This window comes from Dasypus novemcinctus, chromosome X (genome assembly GCF_030445035.2).
Source record: "Dasypus novemcinctus isolate mDasNov1 chromosome X, mDasNov1.1.hap2, whole genome shotgun sequence".
NCBI lineage: Eukaryota > Metazoa > Chordata > Mammalia > Cingulata > Dasypodidae > Dasypus > Dasypus novemcinctus.
In genome coordinates this window covers 62506449-62525416 of record NC_080704.1, presented here as the reverse complement: position 1 = coordinate 62525416, position 18968 = coordinate 62506449, and the positions used below count along the sequence as shown (strand labels likewise).

Here is an 18968-nt window from a genome sequence, read left to right as displayed (position 1 = left end):
GTAGCTTTGTAATATGTTTCAAGGTCAGGCAGTGAAATTTCTGCCACTCGCTCATCTTTTTAGAATGCTTTGGGCTCTTTGTATGCATTTTCCATTCCAAATGAATTTGGTAATTGCCTTTTCTAGTTTTGTAAAGTAAGCTGTTGGGATTTTGATTGGTATTGCATTGAATCTATAAATCATTTTGGGTAAGATTGACATCTTCACCATATTTATTCTTCCAATCCATGAACACAGAATATCTTTCCATTTGTGTAGGTCTTTTAAAATTTCTTTTAACATTGTTTTGCAGTTTTCTGCATATAGGTCCTGTACATGTTTGGTTAAATTGATTCCTAGGTATTTGAGTCTTTTTGTTGTTATTATAAATGGAATTTTCACTGATTTCATCCTCAGATTGTTCAGTACTAGTATACAAAAACATTACTGATTTTTGCGTGTTGATCTTGTATCCTGCCACTTTGCTGAACTCATTTATTAGCTGAGGTAGCTTTGTCGTGAATACTTCAGGATTTTCTAAGTTCAGGATCATGTCATCCACAAACTGAGAATTTTACTTGCACTTTTCCTATTTGGATGCCTTTAATTTTTTTTTCTTGTCTAATTGTCCTGGCTAGAACTTCTAGTACAATATTGAATAACATTAGTAACAGTGGGCATCCTTGTCTTGTTCCTGATATTAGAGGGAAAGCTTTCAACCCTTCCACATTGAGTATGATGTTGGCTATGGGTTTTTCATATATGCATTTTATCATATTGAGGAATTTTCCTTCTCTTCCTATCTTTTGACTTGTTTTTATCAAAAAAGGATGCTGGATTTTGTCGAATGCCTTTTCTGCATTGCTTGAGATGATCATGTTTGTTTTTTTTCTTCAATTTGTTAATGTGGTGTATTATGTTGATTGATTTTCTTATGTTGACCCATCCTTGCATACCAGGAATAAATCCCACTTGGTCATGATTTATAAGTCTTGATATGCTGTTGAATTTGATTTGCAAGTATTTTGTTGAGAATTTTTACATCTATGTTAATTAAAGATATTGGTCTGTAATTTTCTTTTCTTGTATCTTTATTTGGCTTTGGTATTAGTGTAATGTTGGCTTTATGAAATATTTTGGGTAATTTTCCTTCCTCTTCAAGTTTTTTGGAAGAGTTTCAACAGAATTGATATTATTTCTTTCAAAATGCTTGGTGGAATTCACCTGTAAAGCCATCAGGTCCTGAACTTTTCTTTGCTGGGAGATTTTTGAGGATAAATTCAATCTCCTTAAATGTGATTGGTTTGTTAAGTCTTGTATTTCTTGTAGTGTCTGTGTAGATTAATTGTGCATTTCTAGGAATATCTCCATTTCATCTGGGTTGTCTAGTTTGTTGGCATACAGTTTCTCATAATATCCTCTTATGATTCTTTTTCTGTGGGGTCAATTGAAACTTGCCCCCTTTCATTTCTGATTGTATTTATTTGCATCTTCTCTCTTTTTTTCTTAGTCTAGCCTATGGGTTTGTCAATTTTGTTGATCTTCTCAAAGAACCAACTTTTGGTGTTGTTGATTTTCTTTATTGATTTTTTGTTCTCAATTTCATTTATTTCTTCTCTAATCTTTATTATTTCCTTCTGTTTGCTTTTTGATTGGTTTGCTGTTCTTTTTCTAGTGTCTCTAGTTGTTCAGTTAAATCTTTGATTTTAGCTCTTTCTTCTTTTTTGATATAGGCCTTTAGGGCTATACATTTCCCTTTCAAGACTGCCTTCATTGTATCCCATATGTTTTGATGCGTTGTGTTCTCATTTTCATTTGTCTCAATGTATTTACTGATTACACTTGAAATTTCTTCTTTTTATTTTTTTAAAAGATTTATTTATTAATTTCCCTCCCCTTCCCCACCCCCCACCCCAGTTGTCTGTTCTCTATTTGCTGCGTCTTCTTTGTCCGCTTCTGTTATTGTCAGCAGCTCGGGAATCTCTGTTTCTTTTTGTTGTGTCATCTTTGTTGTGTCCTCTCTCCATGTGTGCGGCGCCATTCCTGGGCAGGCTGCACTTTCTTTCGTGCTGGGCGGCTCTCCTTACAGGGCGCACTCCTTGTGCGTGGGGCTCCCCTACGCAGGGGACACCCCTGCGTGGCACGGCACTCCTTGTGCGCATCAGCACTGCACATGGGCCAGCTCCACACAGGTCAAGGAGGGCTGGGGTTTGAACTGTGGACCTCCCATGTGGTAGATGGACACCCTAACCACTGGGCCAAGTCCACCTCCAGCAATTTTTTCTTTATCCCACTGATTTTTTAAGAGTGTATTGTTCAGCCTCCACACATTTGTGAATTTACTCTTTTTCTGTCTGTTACTGATTTTCAGTTTCATTCCATTGTTATCTGAGAAGGTGCTTTGTATAATTTCAATCATTTTATATTTATTGAGAGCTACATTGTGCCATAATATGTGGTCTATCCTGGAGAAAGATCCATGGACAGTTGAAAAAAATGTATAACCCGCCGAGTTTGGATGCAATGTTCTATATATGTCTGTTAGGTATAACTAGTTTATCATATTGTTCAACTTCTCTGTTTCATTGTTAATTTTTTGTCTAGTTGTTCTATCTAATGATGTGAGTGGGGTGTTCAAGTCTCCAGTGATTATTATAGAGATGTCTTTTTCTCCCTTTAGTTTCCCCAGAGTTTGTCTCATGTATTTTGGGGCACCCTGGTTAGATGCATAGATGTTTATGACTGTTATATCTTCCTGGTGGATTGTCCCTTTTATTAATATATAATGGCCTTCTGTATCTCTTATAATTTTTTTAAATTAAAGTCTGTTTTGTCTAATATTAGTGTACCTACCCCTCTTCTTTTCTGGTTACTCTTTGCATGAAATATCTTTTTCCAACCTTTCACATTCAGCCTGTTTGTATCCCCGGGTCTAAGGTGAGTTTCTTGTAAGCAGCACATGGATGGCTTATGTTTTTTAATCTATTGTGTCAGCCTGTTTCTTTTGATTGGGGAGTTTAGTCCATTCACATTCATTGATAGTACTGTAAATGCACTATTTACTTCCTCCATTTTATTCTGTGGTTTTCATATGTCATACCTTATTTTTGTCTGTCTCTTTACTCTTCTGGTTATCCTTTCTGCTATATTTACTTCTATACTCTCCTCCAAGCCTGTCTCTCCTGGCTTTTTCTTACAGGTTCTAGGGCTTCCTTTAGTATTTCCTGCAAAGGTGATTCTTTTTTGCAACCTTGCTTAGTTTCTGTTTGTGAATATTTTATACTCATCTTCATATTTGAAGGACAATTTTTGCTGGATAAAGAATTCTCAGGTGGCAGTTTTTCTCTTTCAGTTTCCTAATTGTATCATACCACTGTCTTCTAGCCTCCATGATTTCTGAAGAGAAATCTGTGCTAAGTATTATGGACATCCCTTGTACATGATGGTTTGCTTCTCCCTTGTGGCTGTGAGTATTTTCTCTTTATCTTTGACATTTGACATTGTGAGTAGTATGTGTCTTGGAGTAGGTCTATTCAGATTTATTCCAATTGGGGTACGGTATGCTTCTTGGAAATGTAAGTTCATTTCTTTCATGAGAGTTGGGAAATTTTTAGCCATGATTTCCTCAAATGATCTTTCTGCCCCTTTCCCTTCTCTTCTCCTTTTGGAACTCCCATGATACATATGTTGTTGTGTTTTGTGTTGTCATTCAACTCTCTGAGCCCCTCCTTGATATTTTCCATTCATTTTTTTCTCTCTTTTATTTTCTCTCTTCAATTTTAACTGTTCTTTCTTCAGAATCACTTATTCTTTCTTCTGTCATTTCGAGCCTGCTGTTGTATGCCTCAAATGTATTTTTTTTAAAAGACTTTTTAAAATTTATGTCTCTCCCCCTCCCCCCCCAGTTGTATACTCTCTGTGTCCATTTGCTGTGTGTTCTTCTGTGACCGCTTCTATCCTTATCAGTGTCACTGGGAATCTGTGTTTCTTTTTGTTGCAACATCTTGTTGTGTCAGCTCTCCATGTGTGCAGCGCCATTCTTGGGCAGGCTGCACTTTCTTTTGTGTTGGGTGCCTCTCCTTACGGGGTACACTCCTTGTGTGTGGGGCTCCCCTATGCAGGGGACACCCCGTGTGGCATAACACTCCTTGCGTGCATCAGCTCCACATAGGTCAAGGAGGCCCGGGGTTTGAACTGCAGACCTCCCATGTGGTAGGCGGACACCCTATCCATTGGGCCAAGTCCGCTTCCCTCAAATGTGTTTTTGATTTCTCCTCTTGTGACTTTCATTTCCATAAGCACTGTTACTTTTCTGTTCAGGACTTCAAATTCTTGTTTGCACTCACTCAGTGTCTTCTTGATATCATTTATCTCTTTAACCATACTGTCTTTGAACTCATTAATTTGATTTTGGAAATTTGTGTGCATCTTGGTGATTAGTTCTCTCAAATTCTGCATCTCATCTGTGACTTTGATCTATTCCTTTTCATAGGTTCTGTCTTCTAGTTCCTTAGTATGGCTTGTAATTTTTTGCAGATATCTAGGCATCTGTTTAGGATGTAGTTTATTTAGATGCTCAATTTTTTCTCTTTTGTAGGGATTTAATGGCAGGAGGCTGTGTGTTACCACTGCCCTTTTGTTTCTTGGCTTGACCCAGATTGTTAGGATTGGCCTGCTGGTGCTCAAAACTTGGCACTGGACCCAGTAAGTGGTTGTAGAGTCACTTCCTAGGACCTTGGGGAGGGTGGACATATAGGCCAGAAAATACTTCTACTTACTATTAAATTTCTTGGGTGCACTTCCTTGGTCTGCCAGTAGATGGCACTCTTTGGGCAGCTCTCAGTTCATTGCCTGGTCAGAGTGTGTTTGTTGCCACACAGAAAGGATCAGTATGATAGGGTTTCTTGTCTGGAGGCTGTGAACACTGTAATTCAAACTCTGTCTGAGACAGTTTTCCAGCCTTCTCTGGCAGTCCCCTTCCTTTTCTGAGGTTGGAAATATTTCCGTTACCCTCTGAGTCCTCAACAATCAGTCCCTGTTAGTAGATGAGGAGATTAGGAGGGTTGTGTATCTTTAGCCCCTTTCCAGCTCCTTAGGCAAATAATGGTGCAGCCCCACCTGGCCTGGAAAGGCTCCTGGGACACAGCAGACCAAATTTGTGAGTCAAAATTGAGTCAGCCTTAGGCTGTATCCCTGTCTCTCCCCTTCCCTGGAGGGTCCTCAACAATTAGTCCCAGCTAGAAGAGAGGGAGGTTGCGAGCGTCGGATTTCTCCTGTCCTTCCCTTCCTCCCAGGTCAAACCAGTGTGTGGTCCCACCTGGCCTGGAAGGGCTCCTGGGACACAGCAGACCTAACTCGTGGGTCAGAAGTTGAGTCAGCTTTAGGCTGTGTCCCTTTCTGTCCCCTTTCCTGGAGTGGTAGATCCCTGAGGCCCCCCTTTGTCTGTAGGCCTAGACAAAGGCCTAGATTCTAAAGTGTCTTTTCTTTTTCTTTCTTTTTTTAAAATTAAATTGTTTTTTTTTTTTAAAAAGATACATAAATCACGAAAAGTGTTAAATTAAAAAATATAAGAGGTTCCCACATACCCCACCTCCCACCCTCCCACCTCACTCCTCCCACATCAGCAACCTCTTTCATTATGTGGCACATTCAATGCATTTGGTGACTACATTTTGGAGCACTACTGCACCAAATAGGTTATAGTTTACATTGTAGTTTACACTCTCCCCCAGTCCATTCAGTGGGTTATGGCAGGATATATAATGCCCAGCATCTGTCCCTGCAATATCATTTAGGACAACTAGTTGGGGGATGGTGCCAGTAGCAGCAGAGGCTGGTTTCAACTTACATAACTGTAGTCGCGATTTCCCTCCTTTGTCCCTCTCTTCTCATGGCGGTGTCCCTCCTTCACCTGGTCTCCTAAACCTTAGAATATATTTTTTAGGCTGTTTCAGCCTGTCTTCTAGCTATTTTTCTCATTTTTTTCTTTGTATCATTTTTCTCTTTGTTGATAGTTTGTTTCTTTGGTGAGAATTTCTATTTCTTTGCATCAAACATGCTCATAATTCCTCATTGAAGCATTTTTATGACCCTTTAAAATTCTTTTAGAACATTTTGGATATTGTGTTATGAGTCACTGGATTCTTATATTTAAATATTCTGTTTAACATGTTTTCTAACACTGGTCTGGCAGAGGAATGGATGTGCTGCCTTGCTATTTTCAGGTATGCTTATGCTTTAGTTTCCTAGGGCTTCTATAACAAATTACCACAAACTTGGTGCTTAAAACAATAGAAATTTATTGTCTCACAATTCTGGAGACTTGAAACCCAAAATTAGGGCATCAGCAGGGCCATCCACTCTCTGAAAATCAGGAGGGGAGAATCCGTCCTTGCTTCTTCTGGTTTCTGGTGTTTGCTGGCAATCCTTGGCCTTCTTTGGCTTGTAGCTACCGTACTTCTTCAGTCATCACGTGGTGGTCTTCCCTGTGTCTCTCTTCTCCTCTTCCTAGGACACCAGTTATACAGGATTAGGGGCCTCCCATATTTGACCATGACTTCTTGTTAATTTAACTAATTCCATCTGTAGCAATTCTGCAAATAAGATCACATTCTGAGGTACTAGGGGTTAGGACCTCAACATGTCTTTTTTTGAGGACACAATTCAACCCAAAACAGGAAGTTCAGGTTCTCTACTTAGTGTCTCTTGACACCCAAGGGAGAGGTGTTATTCTACCTTATTGCTGGGCTGAAGTAGGAATCCAGGCTCCCCATTAAGCCTTTCTTGATACTACCCTGTCTGTGAAGGACAGGGTTGATTCATTACTGTTTCCTGTGTGGCTTCCACTGACACCATAGGATATAGTCTTTAAAGATTTATTTTACTTATTTATTTCTCCCCACCCATTTGTTGTTTGCACTTGCTGTGTCTGTTCGTCTTACTTGTTTCCTCAGAAGGAGCATGGAAACCGAACCCAGGACCTCCAATGTGGGAGGGAGGTGCTTAATTGCTTGGAGACTTGTTACTTTTGAGTGGTGATGAAGGTGCTGACTCTACCAGGGCTTTTCTTTCACCGTCCCAATGGGGAGTGGGAGGAGTGTGTCATTACCAGCAGGTGGGTGAGAGTCTGGGCTCCCTGCACAGTCTCCACTGACACCATGGTGGAAAGTCATTGTTATATCCTGGAAGGGATGAAAGTCTTGGCTCCTAACTGCTTTCTCTGATACCACCTCTGCAGGGAGTTTGGGGTACCTCATTACAGCTTAATGAGCGTGGAAGTCTAGGCTCCCCATTCACCCTTTTTTGGTGCTGGAATGGTGAGGCTGTAGTTTTTTCTATGGTGTTTGAATGGGGTAGAGTGGTTTTTGTCTCAGTGTGTGTGTGTGTGTGAGTGTGTGTGTGTATCTGGCCAGGCTGCTCCTTTCTTGATTCTTTGGTGAGAGAACCTTTTTAAAAATATTTTTAGCCTGCCCCTGTTGGCATTCCCGGGTTGCTGGATTCTCTAGCATCAAGTTTAAGATATATAAAGTAAAACAAAACAAAACAAAAAAACCCAAAACAAAAAATCACCCAAGGGAACTCAACAGTATGTCCTTCTTTGGATCCTTGGGTCCCCAGGTGCCTAGGTGTTCTGTCTTATTTACTCCACCTTATTTTTAAAAAATATATAATGTCTAGAATTTTTTATCGTGCTTAACAGGAAGAATAGGGAAAAATAACTGTATGCCATCTTTTCAGAAGCAGAAATCAGGTATGTATATTTTAAATTTTAATGGAGTATTCAGTAGGCTTTACAAAAGCTGCTGTGATACTTTGTACTTTTAGCAGCGGTGTATTAATGTGCAGTTTTCCATGTATCCTCACCAGCAATTGATGTTTCAACTCCTTTTATTTTTTGTTAGCCTGCTATGTATGAAATGATAACCATCACTTTACTTTACACCTCCCTGACTGCTACTAAATTTGAGTATATTTTTGTTTGTTAGCCATTTAGATTAGCTCTTCTGTGAATTGTGTATTCATATTCTTTGCCCATTTTTTGTTTTTTTAATGCCCATTTATAAGAATTCTTTGTGTAGTAGTCATATTAACCTTTTGTTATCTGTGTAACAAATATTTCTCCCATATTATTTGTTGGCTTTGTTTATGTTATGCCATACCAAAGTTTATTATTTTTATACAGTCTTGATTGTGTTTTTCAGTTTCTTGGTCTCCTGTTTTTAGGTTGGAATGTCTCTTTCATCCTTAAATTTTATACATGTAGTCTCTTAGATTATCTTGCAAGATTTTAAAATTATTATGATTTTAAATTCATATACAGTAGAGTTCACTTTCTTGGTGTACGGTCCTATGAATTTTAACACGTGTATATATTCTTGTAACTGCCAGCACTATCAGAGTATAGAACAATTCCAATGCCTCAAAGAACTCCCTTTTACTACCTCTTTGTAATCAAACCCCTTTCCCCTCCACTAATGCATGGCCACCCCTGATTTGTTCTGTCCCTATGGTTTTTCTTGCAAGATCTTTGAATTGTCTTTTTTCTTACCTTTAACTTTCTACTCCATCCAGAATTCATTTTTTAATGTAGTGTGAGATGGAAGAAAAGTTTTTTTTTCCAGTTTGACAGCTATTTATTCTAGTACCATTTGTTAAATAATCCATCCTTTTCCCACTGAATTGAACCACCACCCATTGTTTCCACATGGATTTTGTATTTTGTTGCACGGGTCTGTTTGTCAATATGATATATCAATATCATATTGATTTAATTACATCATATTGATTTAATTATGTTTGTTTTATAGAATGTTTAATAAATGTACAGCAAGTTACTTCCCCACCCCAGACCTCACCAATCTGCTTTTCTCTCTTATTTGTTTTCCACTCCTGGGCATTTATTTGCCCTTCTTTGAATCCTTCGCTGTGTCTAACATAATGCCTTGTCTATACTGGGGACTTAGTAATTGCAAATTTAGTGAATTAAATTTGCCTGCCAGAGGTCCAATGAGATTAATTTATATCATGGTAAAAATGCCTACAAACTGGGTGTGGTCTGCTTAATTCTGCAAACACTGAGTGTCAACTGTGTGCCCCAGCATTGGGCTAGGCTGGGGACAAAAGATAAATAGGCCATTTAAGTATAATGTTTTAATACTCATAATAGAAGTGTTCACCAGAAGTTGTGAAAGCATAGAGCAGAGCACTTAGGCTATCCAGGATTTCATGAAAATCTTCCTGTAAGGATGACACCTGGAGGGTGAGTAGGGACTAACCAAGAAAAGTAAGTCAGGAAAGATATTTATGACATAAGGCCATAAGCAAAGCAAGGCTGTGTAGGCAGTTTATGAATTCTAAAGCTTAAACTTTGTCCCGCCAATGTACTTGAATTTACTCCAGAGGCAATTGGGGACCATTGAAAGTTTATTTGATTTCTCATGAAATATTTCAAATGTAGCAAAACATGGAGAACAATATAATGAACACTTGTGTTCACTACTTAACTAAAATATAAAATATTAAAATAGTTTTGAACATCCTGTGTTACTCCTCCTTAATTCCATTCCCATACTTCCCTTTCAGAGGTAAACATTGTCCTGAAGTTGGGGTTTATCATTTTTGTACATTTTTATCCTTTTCGTACATTTTTATCCTTTTCTTACATACATATGCCTCACTGAGCAATATATAGTATTGTTTTCTACGTCATTAAATGCTATATAAATGGATTCATATTGGATGTGTTCTTCTCAACAATGTAATTGTGAGATCCATGTTGATATATGTAATTGTAGTCCGTTCCTTTTACTTGCTTTCTAGTATTGCATTGTATAAATATACCACAGTTTATCTGGTCTCCTTTAGATAGACATTTCATTGAAAGGTTTTGAGCAGATAATGATATGGGAAGATTTGTATTTTATATCACTTGGGATTGAATGTGGAGGACAGATTTGAGGGGCTAAGATTGGTATAGAGCAATGGGTTGCAAACTATTTGGACTTGGGTCCCCTTTATACTCTTAAAAATTGAGTAGGACTTCCAGGAAGATGGTGGGCTAGAAAGATATGGGATTCTCTTCTCCTCCAGAAAAATAGCTTGAGGACAGGCTGCAATGGCCAGGAAAAAGATCTTCCAGGGTTTGGGATACCAGGCGAAGGCTGGACACTGCCCAGAGGAGAGAGAGACAAAGGAGGGGAATTGCTATAGCAGAACTGAGTCAAAACCAGTGCTGCTGCCAGTACCCTTCCCCACACTAAAGACACTTTAGAATTCTCAGGCTTCTGAGCTAGCTACAGACAAAGGGGCCTCGGGATCCACCACCCCAGGAAAGGGGAGAAAGAGATACACAGCCTAAGACTGACTCAGCTTTTGACCCACAAATTTGGTCTGCTGTGTCTCACCAGCCCTTCCAGACTGGGTGAGGCTGTGCCATTGTTTGCCCTGAGAGCCAGCAAGGGACTGAAGAGATCTGACCCTCCCAATCTCCTCTACTAACTGGGACTGGTTTTTGAGGACTCAGAGGGGAGTGGAATTATTTCCTACCTAGGAAAAGGGAGGGGGCTACCAGAGAAGGCTGGAGAACTGTCTCTGAGGAAGTTTGAATTACAAGGTTCTTAGCCTCCAGGTGGGAACCTCTGTCACATTAATACAGTATTTTTGGAGCACACATACTGTGACCAGGCATTCAACTGAGAGGGCTGCCAAAGAGCACCATCTGCTGGCAGACTATGGAAGTGCATGTGTGAAAACTGAAAATAAGGAATACAGACTTAATTTCTGGCCTTTATAGCCTCCCTCCCCAAATCCTAGGATGTTGCCCAGAACCCAGTTTTGAGTAACTAACAGGGATAATCCTAATGATCCAGGTGAACCAAGAATCAAAGAGCAGCGATAACACGCAGCCTCCCGCCACTAAATCCCTATGGAAGAGAAAGAAATTGAGCATCTGAATAAACTACCATCCTAATTAGATGCCTAGACATCGGCAAAAAATTACATGCCATACTAAGAAAATGTAAGACGTGACCCACGAAAAGGAATATATCAAAAGCCCCAGATAGATGCAGGATTTGAGACAACTAATTAATGAGATGCATGCATGTTTCCAAAATCAAATCAATAAGTTGAAAGACAATATGGATAAAGAGATAAATGACATCAAGATGACATTGTGTTAGCACAAAGAATTTGAAATCCTGAATTGAATAGTAACAGTTGATGAGAACAAAAGATACAATAGATGAGATCAGAAACACTTTAGAGGCATACAACAGCAGACTCAAAATGATAGAAGCAAGAATACATGATACAAAAGACAAAAAAGCTGAAATTGAAGAGAGAAAAGAAGAGAGAGAGAAAAGAATGGAAAAAATTATGCAGGGGCTCAGGGAGTTGAAACACAAAACCCAACAACATACGTGTCATGGGAGATCCAGGAGAGAAGAAGGGAAAAAGGGCAGAAAGAGTATTTGGGAATATAATAGTTGAAAATTTCCCAATTCTCCCAAAAGAAATGAACTTACATGTCTAAGAAGCACGCCATACCCTAATCAGAATAAATCTGAATAGATCTACTCCAAGTCATATACTATGTAAACTGCCAAGTATCAAAGATGAAGAGAAAATTTTTAGAGTAGCAAGCAAGAAGCAAATCATCACATACAAGGGATGTTCAGTAAGACCCAGGAAGTGTAGATTTCTTATCAGAAACCATGGAGACAAGAAGACAGCAGTAAGTATGACACAATTAGGATAATAAAAGAGAAAAACTCCAGCCAAGAATTTATCCAGCAAAATGTCCTTCAAATATGAAGCTGAGTATAAAATAATTACTAAAAAAACAGAAACTAAGAGTTCATAAGAAAGAATCCACTTTTTGCAGGAAATATTAAAGAAAGCCTTAGAGCCTGAAAGAAAAAGATGAGAGAGGGTGAGGAGAGTAGAGAAGAGAGAATAGCAAAAAGGATAACCAAAAGAGTAAAAAGACAGATGAAAATATAGGACATGAAAATTAAAAAATGGAAATAAATAATGCATTTACAGTAATATCATTGAATGTGAATTGATTAAACTCACTAATCCAAAGATAGAGGCTGACAATGGATAAAAAAACATGAGCCATCCATATGCTGCTTACAGGAGACTCACCTTGGACCCAGGTATACAATACGGTAGAAAGTGAAAGGTTGGAACAAGATACTCCATGCAAATATTAACTAAAAAAGAGCAGGAGTAACTATACCAATATCAGACAAAACAGACTATAAATGCAAAAAAGTTATAAGAAACTCAGAAGACCATTACATATTAATAAAATATACAATCCACCAGGAAGATGTAACAGTCATAAATATCTATGCACCTAACCATGGTGCCCCAAAATATGTGAGACAAACTCTGGCATAACTGAAGGGAGAAATAGACATCTCTACAATAAATGTTTGAGACTTCAACATACCACTCAGGTCATTAGATAGAACAACAAGCAGGATGTCAACAATGAAACAGAGAAGTTGAACAATATGATAAATGAGTTAGATCTAACAGACATATACAGAGCATTGCATCCAAACTCAACAGGTTATATATTCTTCTCAAGTGCACATGAATCTTTCTCCAGGATAGGCCATGTGTTAGGGCACAATGCAGCTCTCAATAGATATAAAAGGATCAAAATTATACAGAGCCCTTTTTCAGATCATAATGGAATGAAACTGAAAATAATAGGAGAACGGTAAATTCGCAAATGTGTGGACACTGAACAACATACTCCTAAAAAATAAGTGGGTCAAAGAAGAAATTGTAAGTGAAATCAATAAATACATTGAGACAAATGAAAATGAGAACACAACACATCTAAGCTTATGGGAAAAATAAAATAAAATTATGGGATACAGCGAAGGCAGTCTTGAGGGAAATTTATAGCCCTAAATGGCTATATTAAAAAAGAAGAAAGAGCTAAACTCAAAGATTTAACTGAATAACTGTAGAAACTAGAAAAAGAATAGCAAATCAATCCCAAAACAAGTAGAAGGAAAGAAATAATAAAGATTAGAGCAGAAATAAATGAAATTGAGAACAACAACAACAAAAAAGTAGAGAAAGTCAACAAAAGCAAAAGCTGGTTCTTGGAGAAGATAATAAAATTGACAAACCCGTAGCTAGACTAACAAAAAGAGAGAGAAAATACAAATAAATACCATCATAAATGAAAGAGACGAAGTTATGACTGACCCCGCAGAAGTAAAAAGAATCATAAGAGAATATGACAAAGTGTATGCCAACAAACTAGACAAATTGAAGAAAAGGACAAATTTGTAGAAATGCAGAAACAACCTATACTGATGCTACAAGAAATATAAGAGCTCAACAAATCAATCACATTTTTAATTTTTTTAATTCATGTATTTTTCTAGTGGTATATTTGTTACAATTGATGAACACATATTGGAGCATTGCCACTAAACCCTCCTGCACAATTTTTAAGTTATGACAAGATATATAATTGCCTATATCTGTCATTGCAACATCATTCAGGACAATTCCAGTGTTCTGAAAATGCCCCCATATTACACCTATGTCCCCCCTTTCCCTCCCCTCAGAACCTCTGGTGGTCACTGCCTCCACATCAATGATAAAAATTCTTCCAATGCTAGGATCACAAGAAGTCCATAGTAGAATAAGAGTAGGTCTACTCCAGTCCATCGTTCATTCCACAGTCCTGTGGATTCAGGGATGGTGATACCCACTCTGCCTCTGAGAGGGGGCTTAAATCCCATGGGACAGATGGATGGGATTATCTTGCTTGCAGTTGTAGACTTTCTGTGTTCCTTGGGATGATCATTGTCCATCATTTCCTTGTTAGTTGTCTTGGGTGAGTCCAATGAACTGGAGAGTAGGTGTTGCACCTCTTTTTGAGATTCAGAGCCTGATGCATATTTCTATGCCAAAGATTTATGTCTCTTGGACATAGACCTATCAACTTAGTACTAATTATAGGTTCAAATATTAGGGATAGAAGAGCCATGTGTAGGGAAACCACAACTGAGTCCAACTCTGTCACACTGGGGTGCATAAATTCCAAAGTAGGGCCCACAGGCAGAGTGCCAAACTCCTGAGCTGTCAGCCCTCCCTATATGTCTGGAGGTCTTCAGAGCTCTCTGGAGCCCTGCTATTTGAGACAGTATTTACTGTGGCAGTCAATGAGATGCTGCTGAGACATGCATAAGCATTTCCTCTGGAATTACCTCCCAACTCACTTTGAAGCCTCTTGCTGTCCCATCAGAGAATGTGGCAGAACTTCCCAGGATAGGAATTGGATATTCTTTTGGTTATTGTGTGGGTATCCATCCACTGTGACAGTGCCCCATGAACACTTGAACTCTTTCATATGCCTTATAGATATGCTCCAGGTAAACCTCCTCCCATGCATCCCCCATCGCTGACACCCTGCACCAATGATCCTCCCCTGCCACAGGTGTAACCCTTCTATGATCTGAAACTTCTTGAAAAATGAAGGCAACAATATAATCGAATAAAATAAGAAAGTGAAATAATGATAGTTTTAAAAATGACAAAATACAAAAAATTAAAAAGAATTACAAATAATTAAAAAATAATTTTTTTAAAAAATTGGCATTATGTTTATCATCACTGTAAGATCTGTTGTCTTGTATGTATGAAATTGGCAAATGACTTGAATAGACATTTGTCCAAAGAAGAAATACAAATGGCCAAAAAACACATGAAAAAGATGTTCACCATCACTAATGATTAGGGAAATGCAAATCAAAACTACAATGAGGGAAGTAGCTGTGGCTCAATTGGTTGGGCTCTTGTCAACCATATGGGAGACCCTGGGTTTGCATCCTGGGGCCTCCTTGTGCAGGCAGACTCGCCTGCACGCTGTAAAGAGGTGCTGGCCTGGGTGCCATGGAGTGCCGCCTGGCCCACAAGCACCGTGGAGAGCCAGCTCAGCAAGGTGACACAACAAAAAGGGAAATAAGCAAAAACAATGCAGAAGAGCACACCAGAAATGGACACAGAGAGCAGACAGCAAGCAAGCCGCAAGGCGGGGAGGAGAAATAAATAAAATAAATACAGACAGAAGAACACACAGTGGATACACAGAGAGCAGACAGCACACAAAAAGCCACAAGTTAGGGGCTAAAAAAACTACAATGAGATATCATTTCACATCTATCAGTATGGTCACTATTAAAAAAGCAGAACTACAAATGTTGGAGAGGAAGTGGAGATAGAGGAACACTTATTTACTGTTGGTGGGAATGTAGAATTGTACAGCCACTGTGGAGGACTGTTGGGCATTTCCTAAAGATGTTGAATATAGATTTGCCTCATGACCCTGCAATACCATTGCTGTGTATATACCCAGAAGAACTGAGAGCAGGAACATAAATAGACATCTGCATGTCTGTGTTCATAGCGGCATTATTCACAATTACTTAAAGTTGGAAACAACCTAGGTATCCATCAGACATTGAATGGATTAACTGTGGTATATTCACATGATGGAATATTATGCAGGTGTAAAAAGAAAAGAAGTTGTAAATCATATGACAACATGGATGAACCTGGAGGGCATTGTGTTGAGTGAAGCAAGCTAGACACAAAAGTACAAATATGGTATGATTGCGTTACTATGAACTAAATATATTGTGTAACATATTGTATGATTCCATTTATATAAAATGTAAATATAAATCAGTTTATAAAGATGAAAAAAAATTTTGAGGACCCCAAAGAGCTTTTATTTATATGGTTTATATTTATCAATATTTACCATATTATAGGTGAAAACTGAGAACATTTACAAATATTTCTTTAATAATTCAATGAGAAATAACAATAAGAAACCCATTGCATATTCATAGAACAATTTTTAATGAAAAACCATTTTCAAAACAAAAAATTAAAAAGAATAGTATTTTTTTCTTAAATCAATTTTATTGATACATATCAATAAAGCATAAATCCATCCAAAGTGTACAATCAGTGGTATTTTGTATGATCACATATTTGTGCCTTCATCACTTCAGTCACTCTTAGAGCACTTCCATTATTCCAATAATAATAACAATAAAAAGCAAACATAGAAATAAAACTCATCACCTCTCAACCTCTCTATGCTTTCTCTGCCATACATAGCTTTAATTCTTTTTCCTTCTCTCTGGTATATTTGTATTAATGTTTATATTTTGTAAAAACAGTCTTATATATGCAATATCACCTGTATTTGTGTTTTACATGAAGTTTACTATGTTATAGAGTCCCTTGTTATAGTTTTTAGCTTTCCTTCTAGTATTATACATGACCTTAGACTTTTCCCTTAAACCCATCATACCTGTACAATAGTACTGCTAGTTACCAACACCATGATATGCTTTAACTTTTGCTAATCTTTTAAATTTGTATGTTAATAGAAGACAGCTAGATCCTCAAATCTGCTTCTACATTCAACCTATTGTGATACCACTTCATGTAACCTCTGAAAAACTCCACTGTACACCTGTGAGAGAATGAGAGTAAAACAGGAAATAACATCTTAGTATTATCATGAACATATAGTTTTGACTTTATATATTTTTAGAAAGTCTCAAGGAGCCTGAGAGGTCCTTGGACCACACCTTGAGAACTGATGGTATAGAGAAGCCAGATTGGAGACTGTTGTGATTGCCTAGGTGAGAGATGAGCAGTCTGAATCAAGGCAGTAGTAGGATGGATGGAAAGGAGGCGATGAATATGAGAGAGGTTTAAGAAGACAATTCAGAAGATCCAACAAGGAGATACCGGATCAAGGCAAGAGAAATAATTGAGTTCCAACTAGGCACATGCTTTACAACCAACCCTTTAAAATTAGCAGATACTGCAGAAGAGGAATTTGAACACTGGTCTCTCCAGCACAGAAGATCATTTTGTTTTGTCTGGGCAGAGCTAGAAGAGCAAGGAGGTGATACCATTCCTAGAGAAAAGAGAAGGAATGAGTGAGGCAACAGTTTTTAAATGGAGAAGAGGGAAGTGTTAGCAGTTGGTGAACTCTATAGGTTGATTCATTTCAGGGTTAAAATGATGGCAGACCAGGCAAGGATGGGTATTGGGATAGTGGAAGAACTTAGAAAGTTTTGAGTCACTGCCATGCTCTCAGGAATTGGGGTTGAGGCGAGTGGGCAGTGGAGATGTCCAGAGGATGTCTCCTCCTTCCCTGACCTCATCACTCCCTCCTCTTCACCTGCTTCCCAATGGTCTGATTTTGCCTTGTTGCACTTCAGGATGGATCCATGCTGTGCTGACCCCTGTGGACTGCCTTGCCTTTGGAGGGAACTTCTTACACAGCCTTAATATCGAAATGCAGCTCAAGTGAGTCCTGAAGCTGTGGTGACCAAGTTAGCCACTCCTGTCTGCTAGAGTCTTTGGGCTCAACCTTAGAGTGAGGAATGCAGCAGAGGAGGGGAGATGATCAGAAAAGAATTGATACTGGTTCCTAATGATCAGTCTGAGGACTAACACCTCTTCCTCATTTAATAGTTATGTGAATTTGGGCAAGTCACATAACCTTTGAGCTCACATTTCCTAATCTATAAAAAGGATGTTACTAGCTTGTTGTGAGATTAGTGATAATGGATACAAAGCATCTAGAACATTACTTGATGTATAGTAGGTGCTCAGTAAACAAGAGCCGTGTTATCATTACCATTGTTATGTCTGATTCCTCCAGAGCCTATGAGATTGAGAAGCGGCTTAGCACAGCAGATCTCTTCAAGTTTCCCAACTTTGAGACCATATGTTGGTATGTGGGAAAGCACATCCTGGACATCTTTCGAGGTATAGAACCCTTTCTCAACTGTTTTTTTTTTTAGCCCCACTCCCCTGAGTTTGTGTGTGCGAGTGTGTGCACATGCATAATCATCACTAAAATCAAGACCCAGGACTATTCCATCAGCACAAAGTTTTCCCTAGTGCTACTCCTTTATAGTCTCATTCATCCCCTCCCCCTGCACCATCCCTAATTCCTGTAAACCACTAAACTGTTTTCTGTCTCTATAATTTTGTCATTTCAATAATGTTATATAAATGGAATCATACTGTATTTGATGTTTTGAGATTGGTCTTTTTCACTCTACATAATTTAGGACAGCATAAATTCACTCCACATAATTTAGGATAATTTAGAGCCAGCATGGCTGAGAAAATTGGATCAGGTAAAATTACTCCTATTTCCTCAATCTGATAGTCTCAGAGTTTCCTTGATTTGCTTCCCATGGGGAAAAGGCCCAGTCCTGACCGTTCTGGTACTGTGTTGGTTCCTGGTCATAGGGCAGGTAGAAGCCAGCTTGCTGGGTCCCTCACTCAGGCATGAGATCTCATAACTTGGCTGGGAGAAATCAGAATCTCAGAATTACAAAAAACCTCGGAGGCCATTAAGGTCATCTCATATTCAATACCTCAAGTACTTATTCTGCCTCTTTTTTTTTTTTTTAAAGATTTATTTATTTATTTAATTTCCCCCCCTCCCCTGGTTGTCTGTTCTTGGTGTCTATTTGTTGCGTCTTGTTTCTTTGTCTGCTTTTGTTTCTTTGTCCGCTTCTGTTGTCGTCAGCGGCACAGGAAGTGTGGGTGGCGCCATTCCTGGGCAGGCTGCACTTTCTTTTCACGCTGGGCGACTTTCCTCACGGGCACACTCCTTGCGCGTGGGGCTCCCCCACGCGGGGGACACCCTTGCGTGGCACGGCACTCCTTGCGCGCATCAGCGCTGCACATGGCCAGCTCCACACGGGTCGAGGAGGCCCAGGGTTTGAACCGCGGACCTCCCATATGGTAGACGGACGCCCTAACCACTGGGCCAAAGTCCGTTTCCCTTATTCTGCCTCTTAGACTGTCACTTAGGTGTACAATCAGAGGCTGGATAACTAAATGCTTATTACCTGGTCTGCACAGCTCAGGTCAGTTAGAAAATCCTTTATCGAGCC

At 38.9% G+C, this 18968-nt stretch overlaps 1 protein-coding gene across 5 annotated transcripts in view; it reads left to right on the top strand.

Moving 5' to 3' along the window:
- Nucleotides 1-18968, top strand: part of PHF8 (PHD finger protein 8) — a 188980-nt gene that overhangs the window by 70508 nt on the left and 99504 nt on the right. For all 5 annotated transcript variants that reach the window (XM_071213375.1, XM_071213376.1, XM_058291465.2 and 2 more), the window contains exons 9-10: nt 17271-17358; nt 17717-17823. In XM_071213375.1, the coding sequence (XP_071069476.1) occupies nt 17271-17358; nt 17717-17823 (195 nt within the window). The remainder of the gene's footprint in view (nt 1-17270; nt 17359-17716; nt 17824-18968) is intronic.